The 22,712-nt window shown below is 35.2% G+C and overlaps 3 protein-coding genes across 6 annotated transcripts; 1 reads left to right on the top strand and 2 right to left on the bottom strand.

Annotated features, from left to right (window-relative positions):
* Positions 1–2,453: 2,453 nt before the first annotated feature.
* LOC105173908 (uncharacterized) lies at positions 2,454–3,191 on the bottom strand. The gene has a single exon (XM_011095816.3). The coding sequence runs from the start codon at positions 2,895–2,897 to the stop codon at positions 2,694–2,696; it is 204 nt and encodes a 67-aa protein (XP_011094118.1). The 5' UTR covers positions 2,898–3,191; the 3' UTR covers positions 2,454–2,693.
* A 2,682-nt stretch (positions 3,192–5,873) lies between these two features.
* On the top strand, positions 5,874–16,871 carry LOC105173907 (CLEC16A-like protein). Of its 4 annotated transcripts, none has more exons than XM_088875474.1 (21): positions 5,876–6,105; positions 6,205–6,328; positions 8,574–8,625; positions 8,725–9,034; positions 9,125–9,221; positions 9,327–9,384; positions 10,499–10,607; positions 10,725–10,848; positions 10,931–11,117; positions 11,261–11,589; positions 11,794–11,882; positions 11,959–12,029; positions 12,838–12,948; positions 13,600–13,665; positions 14,215–14,352; positions 14,603–14,708; positions 14,793–14,864; positions 14,988–15,046; positions 15,287–15,446; positions 15,610–15,776; positions 16,213–16,871. In XM_088875474.1, the coding sequence occupies exons 2-21, from the start codon at positions 6,276–6,278 to the stop codon at positions 16,480–16,482; spliced, it is 2,628 nt and encodes an 875-aa protein (XP_088731600.1). In that variant the 5' UTR covers positions 5,876–6,105; positions 6,205–6,275; the 3' UTR covers positions 16,483–16,871. The 4 variants fall into 4 exon arrangements, 3 of the variants coding, with proteins under 3 accessions (XP_088731600.1, XP_011094116.1, XP_088731599.1); XM_011095814.3 differs by having other exon boundaries at positions 5,876–6,328; positions 8,725–8,801; positions 8,901–9,034; XM_088875473.1 differs by having other exon boundaries at positions 5,876–6,328.
* A 1,189-nt stretch (positions 16,872–18,060) lies between these two features.
* LOC105173906 (Clp amino terminal domain-containing protein) lies at positions 18,061–22,193 on the bottom strand. Its single transcript, XM_011095813.3, has 3 exons — positions 20,607–22,193; positions 19,825–20,077; positions 18,061–19,713 (listed from the first exon to the last, which is right to left on the bottom strand). The coding sequence occupies exons 1-3, from the start codon at positions 21,917–21,919 to the stop codon at positions 18,139–18,141; spliced, it is 3,141 nt and encodes a 1,046-aa protein (XP_011094115.1). The 5' UTR covers positions 21,920–22,193; the 3' UTR covers positions 18,061–18,138.
* Positions 22,194–22,712: the final 519 nt, after the last annotated feature.

Here is a 22,712-nt window from a genome sequence, read left to right as displayed (position 1 = left end):
GAATTTCTCGACTTTACTCTTACAATTGCTTTCTCCAAATATTTAGCCCTTTTCAATTACTTGTTATGGGCATAAAGGCCCTTCGATAAAATTTTACTCTTTTTTCATATAATGATTCATTTCCTTACCAATTTTGGGTAATTTTGCTTAATCAAAATACCACAACAAAATGGTTCCACTCTAAAAAAGATTGAAAATAAATTTACATAAAAAAGAAAAAGATAATTACACCGCCCTCTACTAAGTTTGGTGTAATTACACATAAACCTCTTCTGATTTGAAAAATTACATTAATTAGTATTCTTGATATTTATTTTTGTCCAACAAATGAATTTCTTTATTAGTCAAAATTCGTGTTAAGTCTCAAACTATTAAATTTTCTTCTCCTATTTCACGAAAAGGTTGTTTTTCTAATGTTTGAGGAAATATTTATAATAGTTGAAGCATTTAATATTTGGAGTTGGTGTAAAATCAATTTACCTCTTCATTAATTATCTACATGTATGTACATTTTTTTTTAACTAAGGCTAATCTAGTAAATACATGCAACTTCTTTGTATAAAAAAATAAAATAAATGCACCTTTGGAAATGTGTGATTTCTTACTTTTTTATCGTCTACTAATGAAAGTGGCTTCTTTTCCCTTAGTTAAGTTTTTCCACATTTCTTATTATAAGATATTTTAAAAGGATAAAATGCAAATTTTCCTCTAGTGGGGTAATTTATTTTATTTTTTAAAATATAGCGGATAATTTGTTATTTTATTTTTCACATAAAGTTTTTGCTCATTTCTCGTTTCACATGGGATAAATTGTATTTTTTTCTATTTTAAAATAATACTATTTATACGTCACACATTAGTATATTACCACTTATTATTGCACGCGGTTCTCGCAAATATATAAAAAGAACTTTAATGTTGGATGATAAGAAAAAAAGAAATTGTGAAAATAATAAATTCTAATAAATATGGAGAAGCAATGTGAGAGAGAAATGCGGAGTAATGGGTAGTTAAGAGAAAAGAATATATATATATAATTATGAGATTATTAAAAAATATTGAAATTACTAATCTGATCATTTTTTTAAAGAAAAAAATGAAATAAAGGGTAAATTTGAGTATTTAAAAATTAGTATGACAAAATATTATTTTTGTAATACTATATATATATATATAATCGAGTTAATTATATAATCCCCTCAAAAAATAAAAAAACTAAAAAGGTACACTTGCACTTCCTCATAACTTCTCCGTTTACAACTGAACTTCTTCGATTATGGTTTCAATGAAAAATGCTGAAAAAAAATATAATTTTTTAATTTTACACCTTATTTGATATTTCGTATAAATTATTGATAATAAATTTAATTTTTCTATTTATCAAAAACTATTTAATTCAATGCAAATAATTGAAAATAATATTTACTACTATTTAGGAAAATTATAACTTTTATGATAATTTACAGTAGACTGCATGCAACAGACACCTTCTTCACTTAGCTTTGGTTGTAATTGACAGATATCACATCATTGTCTAAAGAGTAATTTAGTGAAAGGTCTGTAGTTCCGACAGCCACTTACCCATCACAACATAATAATTATCAATACTTTGTCAACTAATAATTATAGCCTGCCTGCTGCCCCCCCCCCATCCCATTTCATTACATAATTTTACCCCTAATTTAATTAATCAAATTCAAAATTCTACTATTATAAAATCATAAATTCAAATTTTATCCATTTTGTTCTAGAACAATTGTTTCACATATTGGCCCGTTTGATTTTGTTCTTATGTTTATTTTTAATTTTCAGCATTTTAAATGGGATAAAAATGCTTTTTTAATTTATAGAAAAAAAATGCAATTTAGCCCCCTGAGATAAATGTGTAAATTATCCTCTCTATAAAAAAAAATTAGCAATTTACTCCCTTATATTAAAATGCAACAATTTACCCCTTTGTGTTTTTTTAAAATTAAGCCTTTGTCTCTCTAGATAAGAGGTAAATCGCTTTATTTTAAAAAATATAAGGGATAAATTGCTATTATTTTTTTATAGGGGGATAATTTGCTCACTTACAATATCACAAGGGTAAATTGCATTAAATTCTTAAATAAATTTAATACGAACTTATCGTTGAAAAATTATAGCATTAATCTACTCGCCTCCTTTGTCATGACATGAGAAGTCGTCAAAGAAAAATAAAAAGAGTAAATTACAATGGACATGAAATTTGATTTTATTATAAAATATTTTAATTATTTAAAAAATTATAAATATTTTTTACAATAGGCTATAATAAAGAGGTATTCATTACAATATTTATAATTTTAAGAAGAATTTATAATTTTTTAAAATTTAATAGTATTTATAATTACAGCAAAATTTTAGAAAAAACCCCATTATAATTTAACAAAATGAAAAGAAAAGAAAAACAAAACAAAGAGAGAAAGAAATAAAGAAAAAGATCACGAAGAAATAATCAAAATTGATATACATACATACAATGTAGAAGTACACAACACATACGTACACTATACATACACCAGTCGGAGAAACAGCACTCAACGCAAACATGGAATTAGTTCCCCAAAATTACACAGTCAATCGGCTACAACCTCGGCATCCCGAAGCCAACCCACCCCAATTACCAGTCCGAGGACGAAGCTGTAGGAACTAGGAAGAACGAACCAGGACTATGTATCGTACAGAACGAGCTTCCTGGAACAGAGACTACACAAATACTTGCGCTTGAATCTGAAGCAAATGGGGAGAAAACAGAATCTCCACCGGCTGCTGACGTCCACCGCCTGCACCTTTCCGCGGCAGTAGGGGCACGTCCCCGGCGCCGCCTGCCGCCCTAACTCGGTCTCCTCCTCCTCGCACCCCAGAAAACACATATTTTCACACCTCCCACTGCGTGTACGGGCAGTCACCTGTATGTATATATAACAATGGTTGTATGTATAGGTGCAGTACTGGTGTTGTTCTGTTTTTTTTTTTTTCTGGAGAGCGGAGAGGGGCGGTCCCGGGGGTATATATGGAGGTGGAATCCAGAAGAATCGGCGCACGCGCCGTGGGTTTGTTTAAGACGCAGCTCTAACGTGCGCGGCAGGCGGAGGGTGAAGACTATGTGGTCACTCCATGGGGCCATAACACAAGATCGCGCGTTCACACGTGGACTGTACGAGGATGCCTATTTGTTTACCATTCTCCACTTTTTCCCTTCTCATACAAATATTTAAATTGAAATGCACAAAAGTAACAGTTATATATAATTTTTATTTCATACTAACGTTGGATATAATACAGTGTTGTGATTATAATGAAATTATAGTAACAAGTATGGTACAAGTTGACCAACCTCACAAAATTCAACTCCAAATATGCCCAATAATTCTTAATACATATATTTTTTTTATCCATGGAAATTAAATATGATATATATATAAAAAAGAATAAATAGTTGATTAATTGGCACAAGTTGCCAGTTTGTGTTAACGTCAAATGTCCAATTATCTTGACATTGCTGGATGTTTATATAGCATGATGTCGGAATTTCTGGCGCATTATTAAACAGACAATTTATATTAATAATATTTTGATAAGCATATTATTAGACTTGATTTATAGTGATAAGATTCGTATTGGTAGCTGCCACAAATATGTAGTATGTATTAAATGACCGAATCCACATAACATGTATATTATTGTGAATTTTGTTTCATTTTTTGAAATAAAAAATGCAAATACGACGTCGACTCTTACCAGACAAATTGGACCTAAATGATTATTTTTCTCTTTATGATATTAAAATAAGTTCTTGATCAAACATGTTTTGATAAATTTAAATTTATCCGTATCGATTTTCTGATAAGCTCATAAAAATCATTATTACAATGAATCAACACTTTTGTTCATATTCAAAAAGATGATATGATTAATTATATAATAAATATAATGTAAAAATATGAATAAGCTTTTGAGTGATGATTTGTAGCAACCAAACAGAGCTTAGATCAGCAAAAGCTTCCGGTGAGGAGTGATGAGTGATGAAGATGTTGATGTAGTTAACAAAACGACATGAGGTGCAACAATAAGTTTGTCTCACTTGTGCGTTTTCTGCTCTCCCATTCTTTATTTTAATCTATTTTTCACTTTCATCATCAAACTTCACCTCTCTCTCTCTCTCTCTCTCTATATATATATATATATAATAAAATAATTGATAGGACTTTAAAATTTTTCTTTTTTCAGTATTCAAAATATGATTAATTTCATTTTGCTATCAAATTATAACTATTTTTGTAGTTTAGCGTATATATATTTTTTTTGTGTCAACTTATCCTATCATCTTTATGATTTTTTTGCATTTTATCATTTATAACTGTTTTTTCATCAAGTATTTTGTCGAAAAAACATTACATATAGTACACATCATGCATGTGATGTTTTTCCGACAGAAAAATCAACAAAAAAATCGTTATTTGTGGCAAAGTACAGATTTCATAAAATTGAGGTGGTAAGTTGGCACAAAAAAAAAAAATAGATGCCAAAATATAGAAACAATTATAATTTGATATATAATATATTTTAAAAAATAAAAATTATTAAACCACGATTATTTGATAAGAGAAAAATCCAACACATGAAGTTAGGTCAAATTTGGTTTAACATAGTCCATGTCTACTATATGCACCAAGAGGCCCATTTTGAGATGCTTAAATTCAGCCCACCACCTCCAAATTATTATTAAGTGTGCGGTTCTCAGCTTAAATAAAATAAACGACATAAATTATCAACTTTGTATTTATTTTATTTTTTTATATTTTTAAAAAATAAATAATTATAAAAAAATCAGATGGGGTGGATAAAAAAATTGAAATTTAAAAAAAAATTCAAGAATAATAAAATTTTGAAAAATAAAATAAAATTATAATTTTTAATCTATAAGGGTATTTTGATTAGTTTACTATAAAAATGAATGAAAACCTAACAGATTGAGCTAAGTACCAAATGGTCGTTAAAATTAGGGAATATTGATAATATTTCAAACAACAAAGAATATTCATAATTATATCAAACAAAAAGAAAAATTATTATAATTTATCTTATATTTAATTGAATAAAAGTTTTGATATAATTTGAAATTAAAAATTCGGTCCACATATCCTAGCCCTCATCCCCCATCCCCGTTAACTTAATTTAATTATTTGTTTCTCTGTCGCAATCATATTTGTATAATAGATTTACTCTTCCATGAAAATATGATCTAATAGCGTAACTTTGCTTGATAGTTTTCATTTGAGTTTTTCTTTCCTAATTTTTCCCATTTTGATCTGTATGTAAATTTTTTGTGCCCTGAGAAAGTACATTTAACATTTTAATTGTTATTTTTATTTAATAAATAAATATTTATATTAGTCAAAATTTATCGAATTATTGATACTATAAAAAAAATTAAATGAAAATTCATACTTATCCAAATCGACTTATTACCGATAAATAAATATTTTCTAATAAGATTATTCTTATATGTTTTTTATTTTTTCACCTTTATAAGAGTAGTTTGATCAGAAAAAAAGTAGTTAATATGTAACAAGTTAATGAGGGACGAATATATATTTTTATTTAATTTTGTTACTAATATGAGCCAATTCCGTAAATTTTACCTAACGGTCCAATGTACCACATTATATTGAAGGGATGACATTGTTATATTTCATTGCTGAGGGTTAAAGTGAAATACCCGTTATTTAGAGAGCCAAAAGGTTTTGGGGCAATTATGAGATATCTAAAAAATAAAGGCCCAATGTACTAATTCTCAAACGTTGAGGCGCACGATGCAATTTAAGCTGAGACAACTTTTGACAGGTGGCCACAACACAACACCTCCATCATCATCCGCCAAATTTGTCAATGTCAAGGCTCCGACCCGCTACCCTCGAGAACCCGACCCAGATATTTGATCTCAGTTTGCCATCTCTGATCTGAAAATCCTTCTCGCATATTCTCTTGATTCAGTTATTGCTCCTCACGCTTCTATTTTCCAGTGAAGACTCAGCAATCACAAACCCTAACCCTCTTCTTGGGAGATTCTTTCCGGAGGTAATAATCTCGTGTGGATGGTCTTATCCTGCGCGATAGCCGGCCGTAATTTCATGAAATTCAATCCGGAAACCTGCTTAATAGATTTGCAATTTGAAGTGTGGAGGGGCTTCTGAGGATGAAATTTGATGCGAAGAAGAAAAAAAGTGTGATCGCGAGCTCTTAAAAGGATGTGGTTTTCCTTTTGGAGATCCCGGGATAGATTTTCTTTGGATGAACTCAGGTAGTGTGTATACATTAATTCTTTTACCTACGCTTATTTTGATATAATTCCCCTTCTTGTTTAATTTCAACACTCACTTAGTAATTTGAACAAGAAATTACTTTACTAAGGAAACTCTATACTTGACTATGTGAGATAGGTTTAGAGACTACTTGCTTCTTCTCTTCCATACTCCATCTTAATTTAATCAATGCTTGCTTTATTTCAGCTTTTCTGTTTGATACCTCAGGTTTTTGGACGGATATTAAAAGAAGTTACTGTAGCTGTTTTACTTAGTTGCGTGGAACTGAGTTTTATATTAACTTACTAAAGTTGTCTTGCTTTGATGCGTTGCTATCATTCTTTGTCCTTCCTTCCAATTTCAATAATGAACTATTCGAGGTACAACCCAGAGAAGGAAGATGTCTGCAGAAATTGTGATTGGGTATTGCTTAGTGATCAACTATGGAGTGGAAGAAGTTGATAAATGACCAATGGTTTGGGAAAATCAAGTTAGTATATGCATAACTCAATAGCTTGACAAAAAGATAGGATGCTAAGGAGTTTTTGGAGCAATTAAGTCTTTGCTTTCTGGAGTTTGTCGTGAAATTTAATAATCGTGTATGTTTGCCAGGTTATGGAACATCTTGACCAGTTATTGTGGAATTATGGCATAATGAAATCTTAAGAATTTGTTATCATGGTGGTGCATGATTGACAAGAAAACTCTTTATCCTCCTTGGTGATGTGGCTCCACCTAGAATTGCCATACCAGTAAATTATAACTTAAACTAAAGAAATTGACTGGTGTTTCCTGTATTTTCTGCTTAAAGGATCGAAGTTGTCTGGGATGGTCTGGAGGACCAAATTAACAAGTCAAGCCCTTATGCCAGATAATTATTACTATATTCTTTTGCTTTGAAAATCTCATTCTCTATTATTGCCGTATTTCATTTACTTATTACAGTAAGTACCTGTATGCTCTCTGGAAAAGTGGAGTCTGAATATGGTATCTTGTAGGGAATAGCACTCTGGGTCCCTATGTGGATCCTTCTGTTGTTAGTGTTAAAGGAGCCTCTTGAGAATGAGAAAAAGAAATGACTTGTTTCCCCTAGAGATAGAGCTTATTTATCCCTCAGGCTCAGGCCAGACAAACCATTATCTGAAATTTCTTAAGCTACTTACTATGTTGGCTGACATTACTCGGTCAGTTTCCATCACGAGAAATTCATTAGGCTGTCAGTTATTTGTTGGAAGTGCAAATGACATTCTCCATCAAGGGAAGGCATTAGCAATTGTAATTAATGTAGCATTAACAAGTTATGTAGTACTGCCTTTTTTTTGTTTGATAATCTTCATTAGGCAAACTAGAGATCTTATGGATCTCATTTTCAAAACAAGTGCCTAGAGAATATGGCATTTCATATATGAACCTAAACCTGGATAATATGTGCATTTCATATGCTAACAAAACGTTGCCCTGTGCGCTGTTGTATATGTCGGGCCTAGGTTTCTCAAACGTTATTTTGATTTTATGCATGGAAGCATGGGGTTCTTCATAGTTATGGAAAGAATAGCAAGATACCATTGGTTTCAGGAAACTGCACTTCTTCGTGACCTCTTGGAGAGGAAACGAAAGATGTGAAAAACTGGAATGTTTAGATGGAGAATATATTTTCATTCTGTGTAGTATTTTGCATGTATAATATTGTTCATGCAATAGTATTCGACACTTTATTTCAAATAGGTCAATGTGTGGAATCCGTGGATAATGAAACTTAGGCCTTCAGGTGAGATTCTTTTTGTATTTTGTGTCATTTCATATTGATATTTGGTAGCCTGTTTACTTTAGCATGGTGCGGTCACGAAAATCTTTTTTCCTTATTGACCTGCTGCAAATTTTGAGTAAGTAAATAATTCATGTGTTTAGTGTATGGAAGACAAAGCTCTATATACTCATTTCATCAAATGAAGGTTCTATATAATTAAATTCCATGGTTCTTGTGAAGTCTAAGCATGATAATTCTGTTTACTGAAGTTTAACATTGTTTACTTGTCTCTAGTATTATTATTTTTTTAATCTGATAGTCAACAACTTTATGACTTAGAATGTATTCATCTAATGAGCATGCAACGCTAGATTTATTTTGCATCTACTGTTGCCTTGAAGTTATTGCTAATCTGTGTTATTTTCTAAAATGCATCCACTTTTGCCTCTCAAATTTGGTCTATTATGATCTAAAAACTTTGCCTTTTCCCGTTCCAGATTCCTAACTGATCAACTAATGAAAGTTCAAATTGTGAATGAGGTTAACAAGGTAATTTGTTCTCTTGCTATTACTGCTTGGTAAATTGTCCCTCTGGCATGTTCATACTGCTTCTTTTGATCCTTTAACCATACATGTTATACGGTGCAGGACTTTGTAATTGAGGCTTTGAGATCTATCGCGGAGTTGATAACTTACGGGGACCAACATGATAATGCATATTTCGAGTGCGAAATCATTTATTTTGTGTTTGATATGCCCATATATCACTTACAAATTCACGTCTCATCTTTGTATGCAATTATGAATATTCTGTTTCCTTCTAGGTTTTTTATGGAGAAGCAGGTCATGGGTGAGTTTGTTCGCATATTAAAAACTAGTAGAACTTTGATTATCTCGCTCCAGCTATTGCAGACCATGAGCATAATGATCCAGAACCTAAAAAATGAACATTCCATATGTAAGTTGCATAATAACATCCCGGTTTGAGCATGTTTGAATCTCCACTTTCTTGCCTATCTGAGATGTTTCTGTTTTGAAATTTTTGCAGATTATATGTTTAGCAATGAACATGTTAACTATCTTATAACTTACTCATTTGACTTCCGGAATGAAGAGCTGTTATCTTACTATATATCCTTCCTAAGGTTTGCTGTCCTTCAGTGATATAAACATTCTTTATTTACTTCTTAGTATGGTTTTGGATCTTGTCTTCCTGACTTTGGATTTCAATTACTTATGGACTGAGAAAGGGCAATAAGTGGAAAGTTAAACAAGGATACTATTTCTCTCCTTGTCAAGACACAAAATGTAAGTTGCCTTAGTATTTTTATTACGATTGATATCACTTTTTAATAATATTGTGCCTTTTGCTACTTTTCTTAATCTTTTGTTGTCACTTCTGCCGAAATTAGATTGCTTGTAGACGCTCAGAACCGAACACTTTTTCATTTAACATTTAAGCTTGTTTTGGCAGATCAGTTATCTATTGTCGAGTGCATCATATTTTCACAATACATCTATGAGATTACTAGTAATTTAACAATTGTTCTGCTTATGATTCCTAAATCAAAACTTGCTTGAAGGGCGAGTACCTTACGTTTACATGTATGTAGCCATCTAGGTTACTCATTCCTTAAATCTTAACTATTATTTCTCTTAGTTTTAGGATTTATGTGACATTTAGTTTGAGCTCATGGAGAAGGAATGAGCAGAAGATCTATGGAGCTTGGATATTCCTGTACAAACTTTTTAAGATTGCTTATAAAACATGTTAAAGAGAATTAGCTGACAGAGCTAAAAGCTTGGATTTCTTCCTGAAGGTTGTATCTCTATGTAAAAAATTTGGAGTTACACCTGTAGTTGGAAGTATTGTTTTGCATTTGGTCTGCCAGAAATGGATCCGAGAATACACTACTAATTAGTTGCACTAATAATTAGTTGTTTGAGTCAATCTGTCTGAGTCACGTTATATATAGATTCTTCCATCTATCCAGCTAAGGAACTTGAACAAGGACATAAGAAATATGATATCTTGGGCTTGGTTTTCCTTGTCAGTGTTTGGATGATCATAGGACTTTCTCATGTGAATAGAACTCTTAGCCAGAAGCTCACTTTGAGAGCATTCAATTTCGTAGGATGTAAAATAAAGTATGGACTTCGTAACTAAAAGATATCTGGCTCGGAAAAGATGGATAAGTAGCAGCTTTTTTTCAACAAAAACTATTGAACTTCTCTGTTTATTTACAGCAGGTGCGTCATAATAATGCATTTTTGCTTCACGAGTTTCCAATGTTTTTGAAAATGTTAGCTGGAAGCTGAAGCAATTCCTGTGGACTTATGTTCTTATTAATCGAAAAAGAAAACACAGGAAAATTCATATTCTTTATTTTCTCCCCTTTGCTTCATGTTGTTTTTTAATTAGGAGGAAGTAGTTTCTTTCCCCCTTTATGTTGAGGCGATACGGTTTGCCTTCCATGAAGAAAGTATGATTCGAACTGCCGTACGTGCTTTAACGCTGAATATTTATCATGGTGAGCTTCTACCTTTTTACTTCTTTTGCTTCTGCACTGCTATGGGTCAACTTAGATTGTGCAAATATATTGTGATTGCATGAACTACATAAACATGTACTTTGCACTGATTTGCAGTTGGAGATGATGCTGTAAATATGTTTGTGTCGAGGGCTCCTCATGCGGATTATTTCTTGAACTTGGTCAAATTTTTTCGAGATCAATGTATCCATTTGAATCTAGTGGTTTCAAATGCTTCAAAGTAAGATTTGAGATATTGGGTTTCCTTGTAATGATGTTTTATGTTAAATTCTTGCTGAGAAGAACAATTATTTTTCAAACAGGAACCTGGATGTGGAATCAACATCTACCATTCTTTCTGCTGTTGATGAGATTGAAGACAATCTCTATTATTTCAGTGATGTTGTTTCTGCTGGAATTCCTGATGTTGGGAGGTTGATAATGGACAGTGTTTTGAAGCTTCTGATATTTCCATTAATTCTTCCTTCCTTGAGGATTGGAGCAGTCAAGGTATACATGCTGATTTGTTTCTTTGCCCTATATAATGTTCCTTTTGTTTTCTGGACTTTTAACAATTGGTATGAGATCTTTTAATTTTGTTGATATTCCCATTTACTTAAATATTTTTCTGACCATCTTAAGTATACATTCAGGAACCAAGCCTTGGTGCTGTCTCTTCTTTATATTTACTTTGTTGCATTTTGCGCATAGTCAAAATCAAAGATCTGGCAAACACTGTTGCTGCTGCTCTTCTGTATTGTCCAGACAGCTTCCCTTGGAATTCTGAAGCTGAACCCAATGGTAATATGTTGGGTCATGGGTCTTCAGATGCAGCAAGCCAATATTCGGACGAGAATAATTCCACTTCCGAGTCAGATGCTAGAAGCCCCGAGCTTTCTGTTCTGACATCTAGTTCTTCGCTGAACCATCCACCTAATGGTGTGCCTGGTCATGATTGTGGTAGTACACCGTTTGCACCCAGGTAATCTATCCTTTTTGTTGGGTTACTATTAGGTTGAAATACCTCGCTGAGCAAGATAAGTAGGAATCTTTTTTTAATGCTCAAAATCTTGGCAAGATGAAATAACTTGATTTTCTTAGCCTTTTTGACAGCTGGAGAATATGCAATTTCTAATGTACTATTGCTGATTAAGTCAAATTTATTCTGTTGGTGCAAATTACACAGGGAAGCTTTGCTTTCATTTGTTACCAGTGGCGATGATGTTCAAGTTTCAGGCTCTTTAAATGTGCTGGCTACTTTATTGCAGACTAAAGGTTGTAAACCTCAACCTAATCTAACTGTTCAACTGATGCTCACATGGAATGCCCTAAGTAATTTATGCATGTGCAGAACTGGATGAATCAATGGTCGATGCACTTGGCATACTTCCACAGCGTAAACAGCACAAGAAAAAGCTGCTGGTATGTGGTTGGTTTTTTCTTTATAATCTTGGATGAACAGGAAAGTTACATGGCAAATGTCTTATTGGAAATATAAAGTGAAAGGAAAATAAAATAGGATGCCTTTTTCTGGCTGACAGCAACAGGGGAGGAAAAATAGGATATTCATAAAAAAAGTGGGTGTTTGCGATCTTTCTGCTAGTTTTTTATGTCTTTCAGGATAGAAGAATTAAGAGAATCCTTATCCTGAAGGAAGGATTTTTTGTTTTATACCCAGTACCAAATGTATGGAGAGTCCATAGCAGCCCACTTTGTTTTGCTTCTGTCCTCTTTCTTTTTGTAGATTCTGATTTTAATATTAGATGCTTTCGAAATTGTATTGCCTCTTTCTGGGATTACAGAGACTAATCCTCTCTGGGCCTTCTTGTCCCTGATCTTTGGGAGATTACCTTGTTAATATTAAAATCTTGTCTATCAGTTAAATACCCAAAAGAAGGGTTATAGCAAGTTAATCTTAGCATTAGGCTTTGAGGCCTGTAACTGGAGATTTGTCTTTACTTATCCAGAGCTGTTCCTGAGTCAGTTAAACAAACCATATTCGTCCAGACGTGCTGGAATTTCTTCCTTTTATATTTGTCTGAGATAGTGGGAGCTTCAAGTGAATTCTGATCAGCATGTCACTATGGTTGTCACGACAAACTATGATTTTCATTTGAGTCACTCCTGTTTGTGAATTAGCACTTTTACAGATGATATGATGGGCAACAGCATGTATGTGGTGCTATTTATTATAGGTTTTAATAGAATGCCTCTTTTGTTGTGCCTACAGCAAGCCCTGGTTGGAGAAGATTCTGGGGAAGAGCAACTTTTCTCTTCCAAAAGTAGTGGAGTGAAAGATGGCATCAGTAGTGAACTGGATATCTATCTGCAGAAGTTGAAGGTCATCTGCTTCTTACTCGCTAACATCTTACTGTTTCAGAACTCAATTATGGGTTTCTTGAGGGGAAAAATCGATATTTTGACATTCGGATCCTTGCCCTTGTTAAATTAGATATTCTTGTTGCCTCATGTGGTCACTTGAAAATAGTTTTGGTTTGTCTTGATCTTCGAATGTTCTGGAGAGCAGTTACTGCTGTTCGGCATCCTTATGGCATCTATTGATTGTCATAATTAGAAGAATTCAGTTTATTAGACATTACTTTTTTCCTTTCTCTGTTCTTTCTTGAGCTTCACTCCTGCTTATAGGGTCTTATGGGTCAACAGTATGTTATTTCTCCATTTACAACAATACGGGCACGCTCTCACTTTCATGCTGTGTTCCACCCCAGTGATGTTAATGCTACATTCAATTGTTTCTTGATTCAAGTGGAACTAACTAAATAGTCAAGTCTGTGCAATGTTGTGAATTTCCAGTACAAAAATTCATGAGGTCGATAAGTCCAATGCGCAGTTGCTGTCATCTGTAGTTGATTGTCTTTTGAAACTTAACAAATTCCTTTCTTTGAGAGTCAGCACATTATGTTCTGGTTCTGTGATCCAAGTAGCAAGTGACATCTAAAGTAGGTTTATTTTACCGGATCCAAATCAACAGGATTATGTTGGAGTCTCCTGTGCAAGCCCAGAGGTCGGAGTGAGCCCTCGCGTGCATAGATTTCAAGTATGTATTCATCTATGTCGTCTTTTTAGCTTATTACATCATATAACGGGAGCAGTGCTCCATTAGGTCTATTGTTTGTTAGCTTGATGTTTATAAAGTGCTCTTCCTTACTGGTTCACTGTGAATCTGGCTTGTGTATGTACAAATACTTTTGAGGTGAATCTGTGGAAAAACAATCCCACAATAAGAGTAGGAATAGGCTAAAATCATTGGGAAAATTTGTTTAATATATTTAGATAACTAAATGGTGAAGGTGTTCCCAATTTTAGGCACTTAAAATTCCCACCGTTGTATTATTTCACCCCTCACATTGTCCCAATCTAACTCTCTGTTGTTTTTGTTCTACTGACACTTACTTTCCCTTCTCATTTTTTGGGTTTTCTATTAATTGGGAATTAGACTGTCAAAGTTCTTGTTGTATCAAAGTTAATTTGGCTTAGCACCACAGCACCGTGCTTTTCATTCATTTGGTTATAGCAGCTGAAGGAAACTGATCAGTTTGTTTTCCTTTGCACAAGCCTATCATGAACATGATTTTCTGTTGGCCAGGTACTCGACGCATTGGTCAGTCTCTTCTGCAGGTCAAATATATCTGCAGAAACGTTATGGGACGGTGGTTGGCTTTTGCGCCAGTTGCTACCTTATAGTGAGGCAGAGTTCAATAGCCGTCATCTTAGACTACTTAAAGTAAGTTTACAAGCACACTGAAAGTGCTTATTAGATGGATATTAGTGGCCTTATTATGACGAAATTATGTTGTCTTGGGAGTATGGGTAACATCTTTTTTTGTTGATTTTCAATTCTATATAAAAAGTTTGGTTCATTTGAAGTGTGTGTGGCAGTTACTTCAATTAATTAAATATAGGTGTACTATATTTTGTAGTACTCCTATTTGCTTGCGTTTTGGTTATGCTTGATAATAAGTCTATCTTGTTAGGATTCATTCCGCAATTGCACTAATCATGTTATAGAGGAGACAAGAGGAACTTGGTCCGATCTGTTGGTGACGACTATTTGTGATGAGTGGAGAAAGTGCAAAAGAGGTATGCAATTTTTCTTTTATTTAACCAAGGGCCTTGACTAGTGTGGTTATTAATTTGCGGTAATATCTGCTTCAATACCTGTAGCAATTGAGGCTTCTTCTCCTCGAAAAGATCCAAAGTTCGTGCTTTTGCCACCGAACAAGTCTGCCTCTGATGGTACACGCTGATCCTCTCTCTCTCTATCTCCCCTCCCCCCCCCCCCCTCAATGAAGTCGCTGAGGATCATGTTTGAGTGGTAGAGACAAGATGTCTTACTGAAAATTTCCTCTTGTGTTATAGAGAATGCGTCCGGTGAATCCTCCATCGCTGCTGGAGAAAGAATGTGCGAGACAGTGAAGGTTGTACCCTAAATTCTTTCATTATGATATTTTCATTAAGGTCTGGACAGTGAAGTTTGTTCCTCCATATATATAAAATTAAGATTCACATGGAGCAAAATGCATGAAAAATATTTTTACTTTATTAAGTAGTATCAAGTACCATCGACTTTTATGCATCCTAAGGCTCATCGGTGTAGTTGCTGTGTACACCTTTAGTAATTGTCATATTTACTGCTAATGTTGTTATTGTATTCATAGGTTTTTGTACTACTTCATCATCTCCACATTTTCTCCCTCGGTAGAGTTTTGCCAGATCAACCTCCTGTACTCCCTGCAGTTGATATTCCAGAAAATTCTAGAGCAAAGAATGCTGATGTAAATCCACCGGGAGTTAAACCAAACACTGAAATAAATCTTGGTAATTTCAAGTGCATCTTCACCTATCTTATGTCTTTCTTATATTTGTTCTTGTTTTTGGTCCAAGTAATCGCAATAGGTGCTCTATTAAGACCTGTACATGCATGCAAAAGATTGCACGAGTAAGGGTTTTGATTTTAACTTGGTTTTCTGTATACCTCCAGTGGATGTGGTGCCTTGTCGGATTGCATTTGAGAGGGGCAAGGAACGCCATTTTCACTTTCTAGCACTGTCTGTGGGGACCTCTGGTTGGCTTGTCCTTGCTGAGGAGTTACCCATGATATCACGCCGGGGTATTGTTCGAGTTGCAGCACCATTGGCTGGATGTAATGTGAGTGTTGCTTTTACAATCTCAAACTATATGACTCAAATTAGTTTGTCACCACTATTATAATCAATCATGTCATAACCATATGAGTGGAGTTCGCTGGTAAAGAGGGTGGAGGGTTTTAAATCCATGAACGTAGATAGGAGCCTTTACTCTACTCTGACTCTGATTATTAAGGGAATTGGATGATTCAGTACACTTGATGTGGAACACCTGCCTGAGTCACCGAAATTTTGATAATTCAAATACAAGCACTTGAATAGCTTTTGAAGCTGCATCTTTGCAGTCTAATTTCTAATAGATTGTGGACGTATTTTGTCTATTTGTTATGAAACCCTACCAGTTTGGACATGTTATTTCCTGCCTAACAAGGCATTATTGAATTAAAATGGTATGGTAGCTGATTAAATCGATGTTAAACACTCTGTTTTCGCTTCAGCCCAGAATAGACGATAAACATCCGAGGTGGCTGCACCTCCGAATTCGTCCATCCACATTTCCCTTCACAGACACTCCTAAGTATGGTGCTCACGGAAAGGTAAAATCAAAAAGTTTGGTCGATGGAAGGTGGACTCTGGCATTCCGGGACGAGGAATCTTGCAAGCATGCTTTGTCCATGATTCTTGAAGAACTTAAGTTGCAAAGCCATGTGGTGGAGAGAAGTCTACAACCTTTGCTTGAACTTGATAGAAGTTCAAGCCCTTCTTAGTGTATAGCGGGTAACTCTTGATGAAAGCCATTCTCCATATTCTTTGTAAAAGTTTTAACTTTTGAGCTTCTTTTGAGTTCGTTTTCCAATATATACTTGTGCACACAAAGGGGTGGAGATTTCTGCAGGCCACCCATTTGTACATTGTCCAAAAAGAAATCCGTAGGTACACAAATGTATGATAGAGCATGTAATATTTAGTTCCCATTCTTTGTATATACGACGAGATAGTGTCCTTTATCCCCTGCATTTGAGATTTTTCTACCCTCTTTACCTCCTCTTAACTCAGCTCAGCCACTTTAGATGTTGCTCATTCTCAGTATTTGTAAGCTTTTGTAACCTTACATATATTTGAGCCAATGAAAGAAAAGTTTTAATTCTTTTCTCCATTCTTCTTTTGGTCCAACTGCAGTAAGTTGTGCTTCTGACAAATCTGTTGTACTTTGGTCGAAGGCCTATGTTTCTTTCTAATGTTCAATCAAAATTTTGTCCAAAACCAATTTCATTCTCGTACTTTGCATGCAGATGCTATGACATTAGATATAAACTATATCTGATGTCTGGGGCAAGCAGTACCCCCATGTGTTAAGTTATTTTGACAAGAATTAGATGATATAATGTTGATACTAGTATATATATGATCCGGGGATATATAATCCCCTCCTTTATCTCCAAGTTAGAGTTGATTAATTAAAATGGTAAGAAACAAGAAAGGAAGAAAGAAACATGATATCTATATTTAGTTCTGCTGGAAAAAATTAGCCATTTCAACAGATGGAGCAGGCAAAGCATGATAGCTAGACAATTATTTCCCCATCATTCATAAGTATTTTTTGTCTAAAAGTTGATAGTCATGAGAACTCTTTTTGCAAAGTTAACCACTTTATTTTTTGTTTTTGTTGTGTAATTTGTCAAATTTTGGAATCATGACATTTTCCTCTCCAGACATACCCCACGTCCGCCGCTAGATGTAATGATATCTTGTGTTGTTGATGAGCCCCTAATGAGTCAAAAGCAATGATACAAATTCAAAAGAAGGGAATTTATTTCAAGTAAAAAGTGCCATTGTCATATAGTGGAGAAGGCCATTATTTGAAACTATGCATTCATTGCTCTCTTTTTGTTTATAATTATCAACATATAAACTTTCACTAATTGCCATTGTCACTTTCTTTCTTAAATTATTTTGGGGGAGCAAAGATGATAATAATTGTTTATGAAAAGGTCTTGAGGAAACCTTTGTGGCTAGTGAGTGAGTTCCACATCCTCCCTATCTTAAATCTTCTCAATTAGCTTCACTTTGCAGCTCTCAAGATCTAAATATTCATTCCTCATCATGAACATGGCCCCAGCTCCCACACCAGTTTCCTTTTTGCTGGGCAGAAATCTTGAAGTGGTAGGTCAAGAACTGGTTATTTAATAAGCAAAGCAGCTCCACGTTTCGCCTTTTGGTCCTTCTTTTAATGCATTATTTTGATGTAGAAACTTCAAATAAGACCTGGTGCTGTGATGGGTATTAAATCAATCTGCATACTTTAGGAGTTTGAAACTATGATAGAGAAGATGGCAATTCAAGACTGATGGAAAACAAACCAGACATAGTATTAGAAACCATTAATTACAACCCAAGAAAAGAGGAATATGTTACAACTTCTTTTAACCTGTCAAAGAAACTTGGATCCTTGTGGGAAGACATGTGCCCAAGAACCCAGCTTCTGGAGAACTCTCTCCTTTTTCTCTCGAACACAGCCTAATACTAACCTTCTCCCTCTCACCAGTATCTACCATCCGTAAACTTGTCTGAAAAACTTCTTTCAGCCACTGTTCAAACAAGCTATTGAGATGTAACCCCGACCCCTGTAAAATTTCCTCTAACACCAACTCCTCAACATTGAAGCTACTTATGTTTCTATTTCCACTAACCTCCTCAAAGGATCTTTTGAATTTGGACAAGAACATCTCTCTTGCATGCTCCTCTTGATCCGAATTTCTATTGAGAACAAAGCAATTCTTGATCTTTTCGAGGAACCTTAAGGAATTCTGTTGTTCAGTAGTCGTTTCACGAGTCAAGTCACTTGAAATGGGGCTGAACTCTCCCTGTTTGCCTTCCTTCCCTTCATCCTCATCGGCCCTGATGTTGAGGTCGAGGGCATTTGAGCTTGACTGCCTTGTGAATTGTAGCTGTTTCCTATTGTCAGCAGCATCCGAGGAGACCTCTTCCATCTCATTATTGTTCCTCTGATTCTTGCTCCTGATTGACAAACCCCAATCTGCTTTGCGCTTATGATCAGGATTAGCCGTCCCAGAATCAAGTCTGGACTCACTGATAACTAGTTTCATCTGGATTACAGAATCCTTGTTTTCCTTTGCCTTGTTGTAGCTTGGATCTCCATTCATAGTTAAGATGAATATTGTATGGCTAGTATCTCTCAATGTTCCCAATTTTCCAGTTTCATAACCATCAGCAAGAAATTTAGCTAATTCGGGATCAGCAAAATCAACATCTTCAACTAGAATGACAAGCTTTTCATGATTTCTCAAGGCCTTCTCCAGCATGTCACGATTCTGACATACCGTACTTTTATTCTTTCTCATGTTCATGCAAAAGAGCAACTCAGAAGAACCAAACATGGATTTTGCAATTCCAACAGCTAATCTTCTCTTTGCTACCAGGTCATTCCCCTGAATCAATATAAACTTATCTTGATTGGTCACATTAGAGTCCATCAACGCATCAACAATCAAAGGAATTGTTTCAGATTGCCATGGCACATTTTCTTGAAATATGCCACACAAATCTGCATCTAATGCACTTCTCTCACTTATGAGTTCATCAGAATATGCTGAATTTCCAAGAGCAAGCGTAATCTTTACTTCCTTATCATCAATGCTTTTGAGAGAATCTAAATTTGGTCCCACTGATTGATATTTGGAACTTCCGTTGCTGAAACTGAACTCGATATGGCATGACTGCTGCCTTCTGAATTTGGGCAGAGAGCTTGGAGTTTGATTAGACTTGACTGCAGTATGATTAGCAAATGAAATTGTCTCAGCATCAGCAAAGATGCTGCTCTTGTTTGGCCAATAGGGAAAGGATGAAGTATAGTTATAGTTCCTCCCTATATGGCATTGATTACTAATCACAGAGCTGGAATTGTTCGGATTATGGCTTCCTTGGTGAAGACTCTGGCACAATTTGTTGTATTTTCTCCTCAACTGAACTAAATCATCCTGTAATTAAATATAGGCGTTCTTGATTAGTGCTGTAATACAATGATACACAAAAACTTGAATAACAAAAATTTACACAGTGAGTATATATGTATAAACTATCATTAGTACCTTCACTTGAGCCTCAACGCCATGGGGTTTGAGCCAGAAGGGCAATTGGGCTGAACCATTCTCTGAATCCTTGTTGGTTGAGTTCAGTAAAAAAGATTTCTGCTGGATTGATTTCAAGCCAGCTTCTTTCTCATAATTGGATGTGCATTCCGGACAACAAGTGAGAACATCTTGTTCCTCCTTGACACTAAATGGCTTGTTGTCCAAAACTTGAGATTGATTTTGTGAAAAGTTAATTCTTGATTCTTGGACACTGCAGAAGATCAGTAATGCGAACAGATCAATTTAATTACTAACTGAGAGTGATACTTTGCATCACAAATTTGACTAAATAATCCATGATACATGTTAAGGGGAAAAGGAAATTTGGAGCCAAAACTTTCAAATTTGTCCATATATGAAGACAGTCAAAAAACAAATGTTGTGGTAGACAATCCAATAAAGTTACATGAAACAGTCTCAATTACAAACAGAGAAATCAAATTCCAGCATTACATTCCAACATCATGATTTCTTTTCACATAACATTGTCAAAAACAGCAGCAAAACATGTCCAGACAAACAAAGCAAGAAAGGAAACGCTACAGGCCTTCTTAACCATACTTTTTCATTCTGTCACTGTACAGGCATGCCCAGAGTTCAGAATTTGAAGGCTTAAAACAAAAAGGACACAAAACAAAGTCTCAGAACTACCCAGAAATGGTCAATTTTCACTAAAATGGTGCACACTGATCATCACAAAAGCTGTAAGCTAACTCATATTAAGAATATTTTTGACTGACCTTGTTGCATTGAGGCTCAACCCCAGTCCACCAGATGGAACAGACACCGCTTGAAGAGTCCATTGAACATCCAGAGGGGGTTGTTTCATCTGAGATTTCATATAAGTCTGATAATTTGCTGTAGCCATTAACCATACCCTTGAGTTTGAGCTGTTATACCAAGAAAGCAACTTTCCCATCTCTGCAATAAAATGATCAACTGGGCTATAAAAACAGCCTTCTTTACCAGTAGACAAACCTTCTTCTTTCTCATCGTTACCACTGTCAACTGCCCACTTCAAGTCACCTGTGTATATAATGACTCCCCGGCCACCTGATGCAAAAGAATCCACCTTCCTTTTGAGGTCAGCAATATTCATTTCCACTTCTTCTGTCTTCATGAACCTTAGGGGGACTGATGAGAACTGAAACTTGATCCAGTGTGCTGATTTCAACTCCTCAGGAACATCTCCTCTCTCCACCTTTCTCATCACTTCTTCCACAAGCCCTTCAGCCATGGACAAGGAATCACCAACTATGACAGTATTTTTTCTCTTCTTCCTCAGCAAAACCTCCAAAACCACCTTGATATCTTCCTTCAAAGAGGAATAAGCATCAGAGATGGGGTTGCTTACAGGCTTCTTCTGAGGGGAAAAGAGAAAAGGGTTTTGCTCGGAAGCGTATGAGAGCAAGTGGGAATGCCAGAAACCACTACTAGGGTTTAAAACCTCCCTCTGAGTTTCAGTTGGAGGAGAACTAGGAGTAGAGTAAATCCCACCAGAGGTATAATTATAACACTGGAAAACAGAAGAAACTGAGTTGGTAGAATCCTCCAAGTTGTTCTTGACAGCAGTGCTGGAGAAACCAGCCTCCCTCATAACCCTACTAACACTAGGGTCATCCAAGATGGACAAGATCAGCTGCTCCAACTCAACTTTTATAGCTATGAGAGGCTGCTGCTGCTGCTGCTGCTGCTGTTCTATGGAGCCTCTCCTCTGATGGGCTTGCGCCCTCTTGAGCGCAGCGACGAGAGCATTAGACAAAGATGGCTGAGCGTGGAGGAGGGGCCCAGGGGTGGCAGGCAGGCGGTTAAGAGCGACGTTGAAGCAAAGCTCAAGAGCTCTGCATTGAAGAGGATGAGAAGGCTGATGAGGTTGGGATTTGAGACAAGCCCTTCTGAGAAGACTGGTTCTTGAACTGAGCAAAGTGGCGGCAACATGCAGTGGAGTGACCTGTGCGTGGCCGCGCCGCCTGGCCAAGCTAAGAGAGTGCTTCAGAACGGAAGCAGCCTCCGCCGAGAGCGTCTGTTGCGATGGACAAGCTCCTGCACGCATAACTTAGCCCACACCCCCACCCCAACACACCCCCCCTCTTTGAGAGATTTGAACTCTCGTTATCGTTTCAAGAAACCTGAAACTGAAACTTCGATCGTTGTTGATCCTTGGATTCTCCACCTTTACACCACCCCACCCCACTTCAACTTCAACTGTGTATATATATAGGGAAGGAGGATCACTTGTTTGAGAGAAAATGATGAAGAGATGATGAGGAAAAGTGGAGGGCTAAGTTTTTTGAAATGGCACCGTATCAGCGGTACAACGCCTTAAGAGGAAATAAATAGGGAGGTGTTTTCGGAGGAGTGTTTTGGAGTTTATAGCTAAGATAGAGGGCTATTTCGGGCTTTTCACACCCTCAATATTTTCTTTTCTTCTTTTTACTTTTTTATTACAATTTTCATACCTCATCTTATATTTTATTTTATAACATAATAAGAGTTAAATATATATAAAATCTTATATATTAATTTATTATAATATATGTCATAAAACATTTAAAAAAGAAAAATTCAAATGATAATGTTAGTATTGCCACTAATTATAACTTAACTTGACCAGAACAAATATTGTCACAATATTATCAATCTTAATTATTAATTTTGTCAAAATTATATTAATAAGAATCAATATCAAAAAATTGTGTAAAGTAGTCATTAAAAGCAATTAGTCACGACAACATGATTGTGTATAAAGTTGTCATTGAATGCTATATATAATGATAATTTAGTGAATAATAATTATTTTTATTATCATAATTAATATTTTTGTTGTCATGTATCACTAATTATTT

Source organism: Sesamum indicum, linkage group LG11 (genome assembly GCF_026168435.1).
Source record: "Sesamum indicum cultivar Baizhima isolate 11 linkage group LG11, ASM2616843v1, whole genome shotgun sequence".
NCBI classification, from domain to species: Eukaryota; Viridiplantae; Streptophyta; class Magnoliopsida; order Lamiales; family Pedaliaceae; genus Sesamum; species Sesamum indicum.
This window is presented reverse-complemented; position numbering and strand designations above follow the sequence as displayed.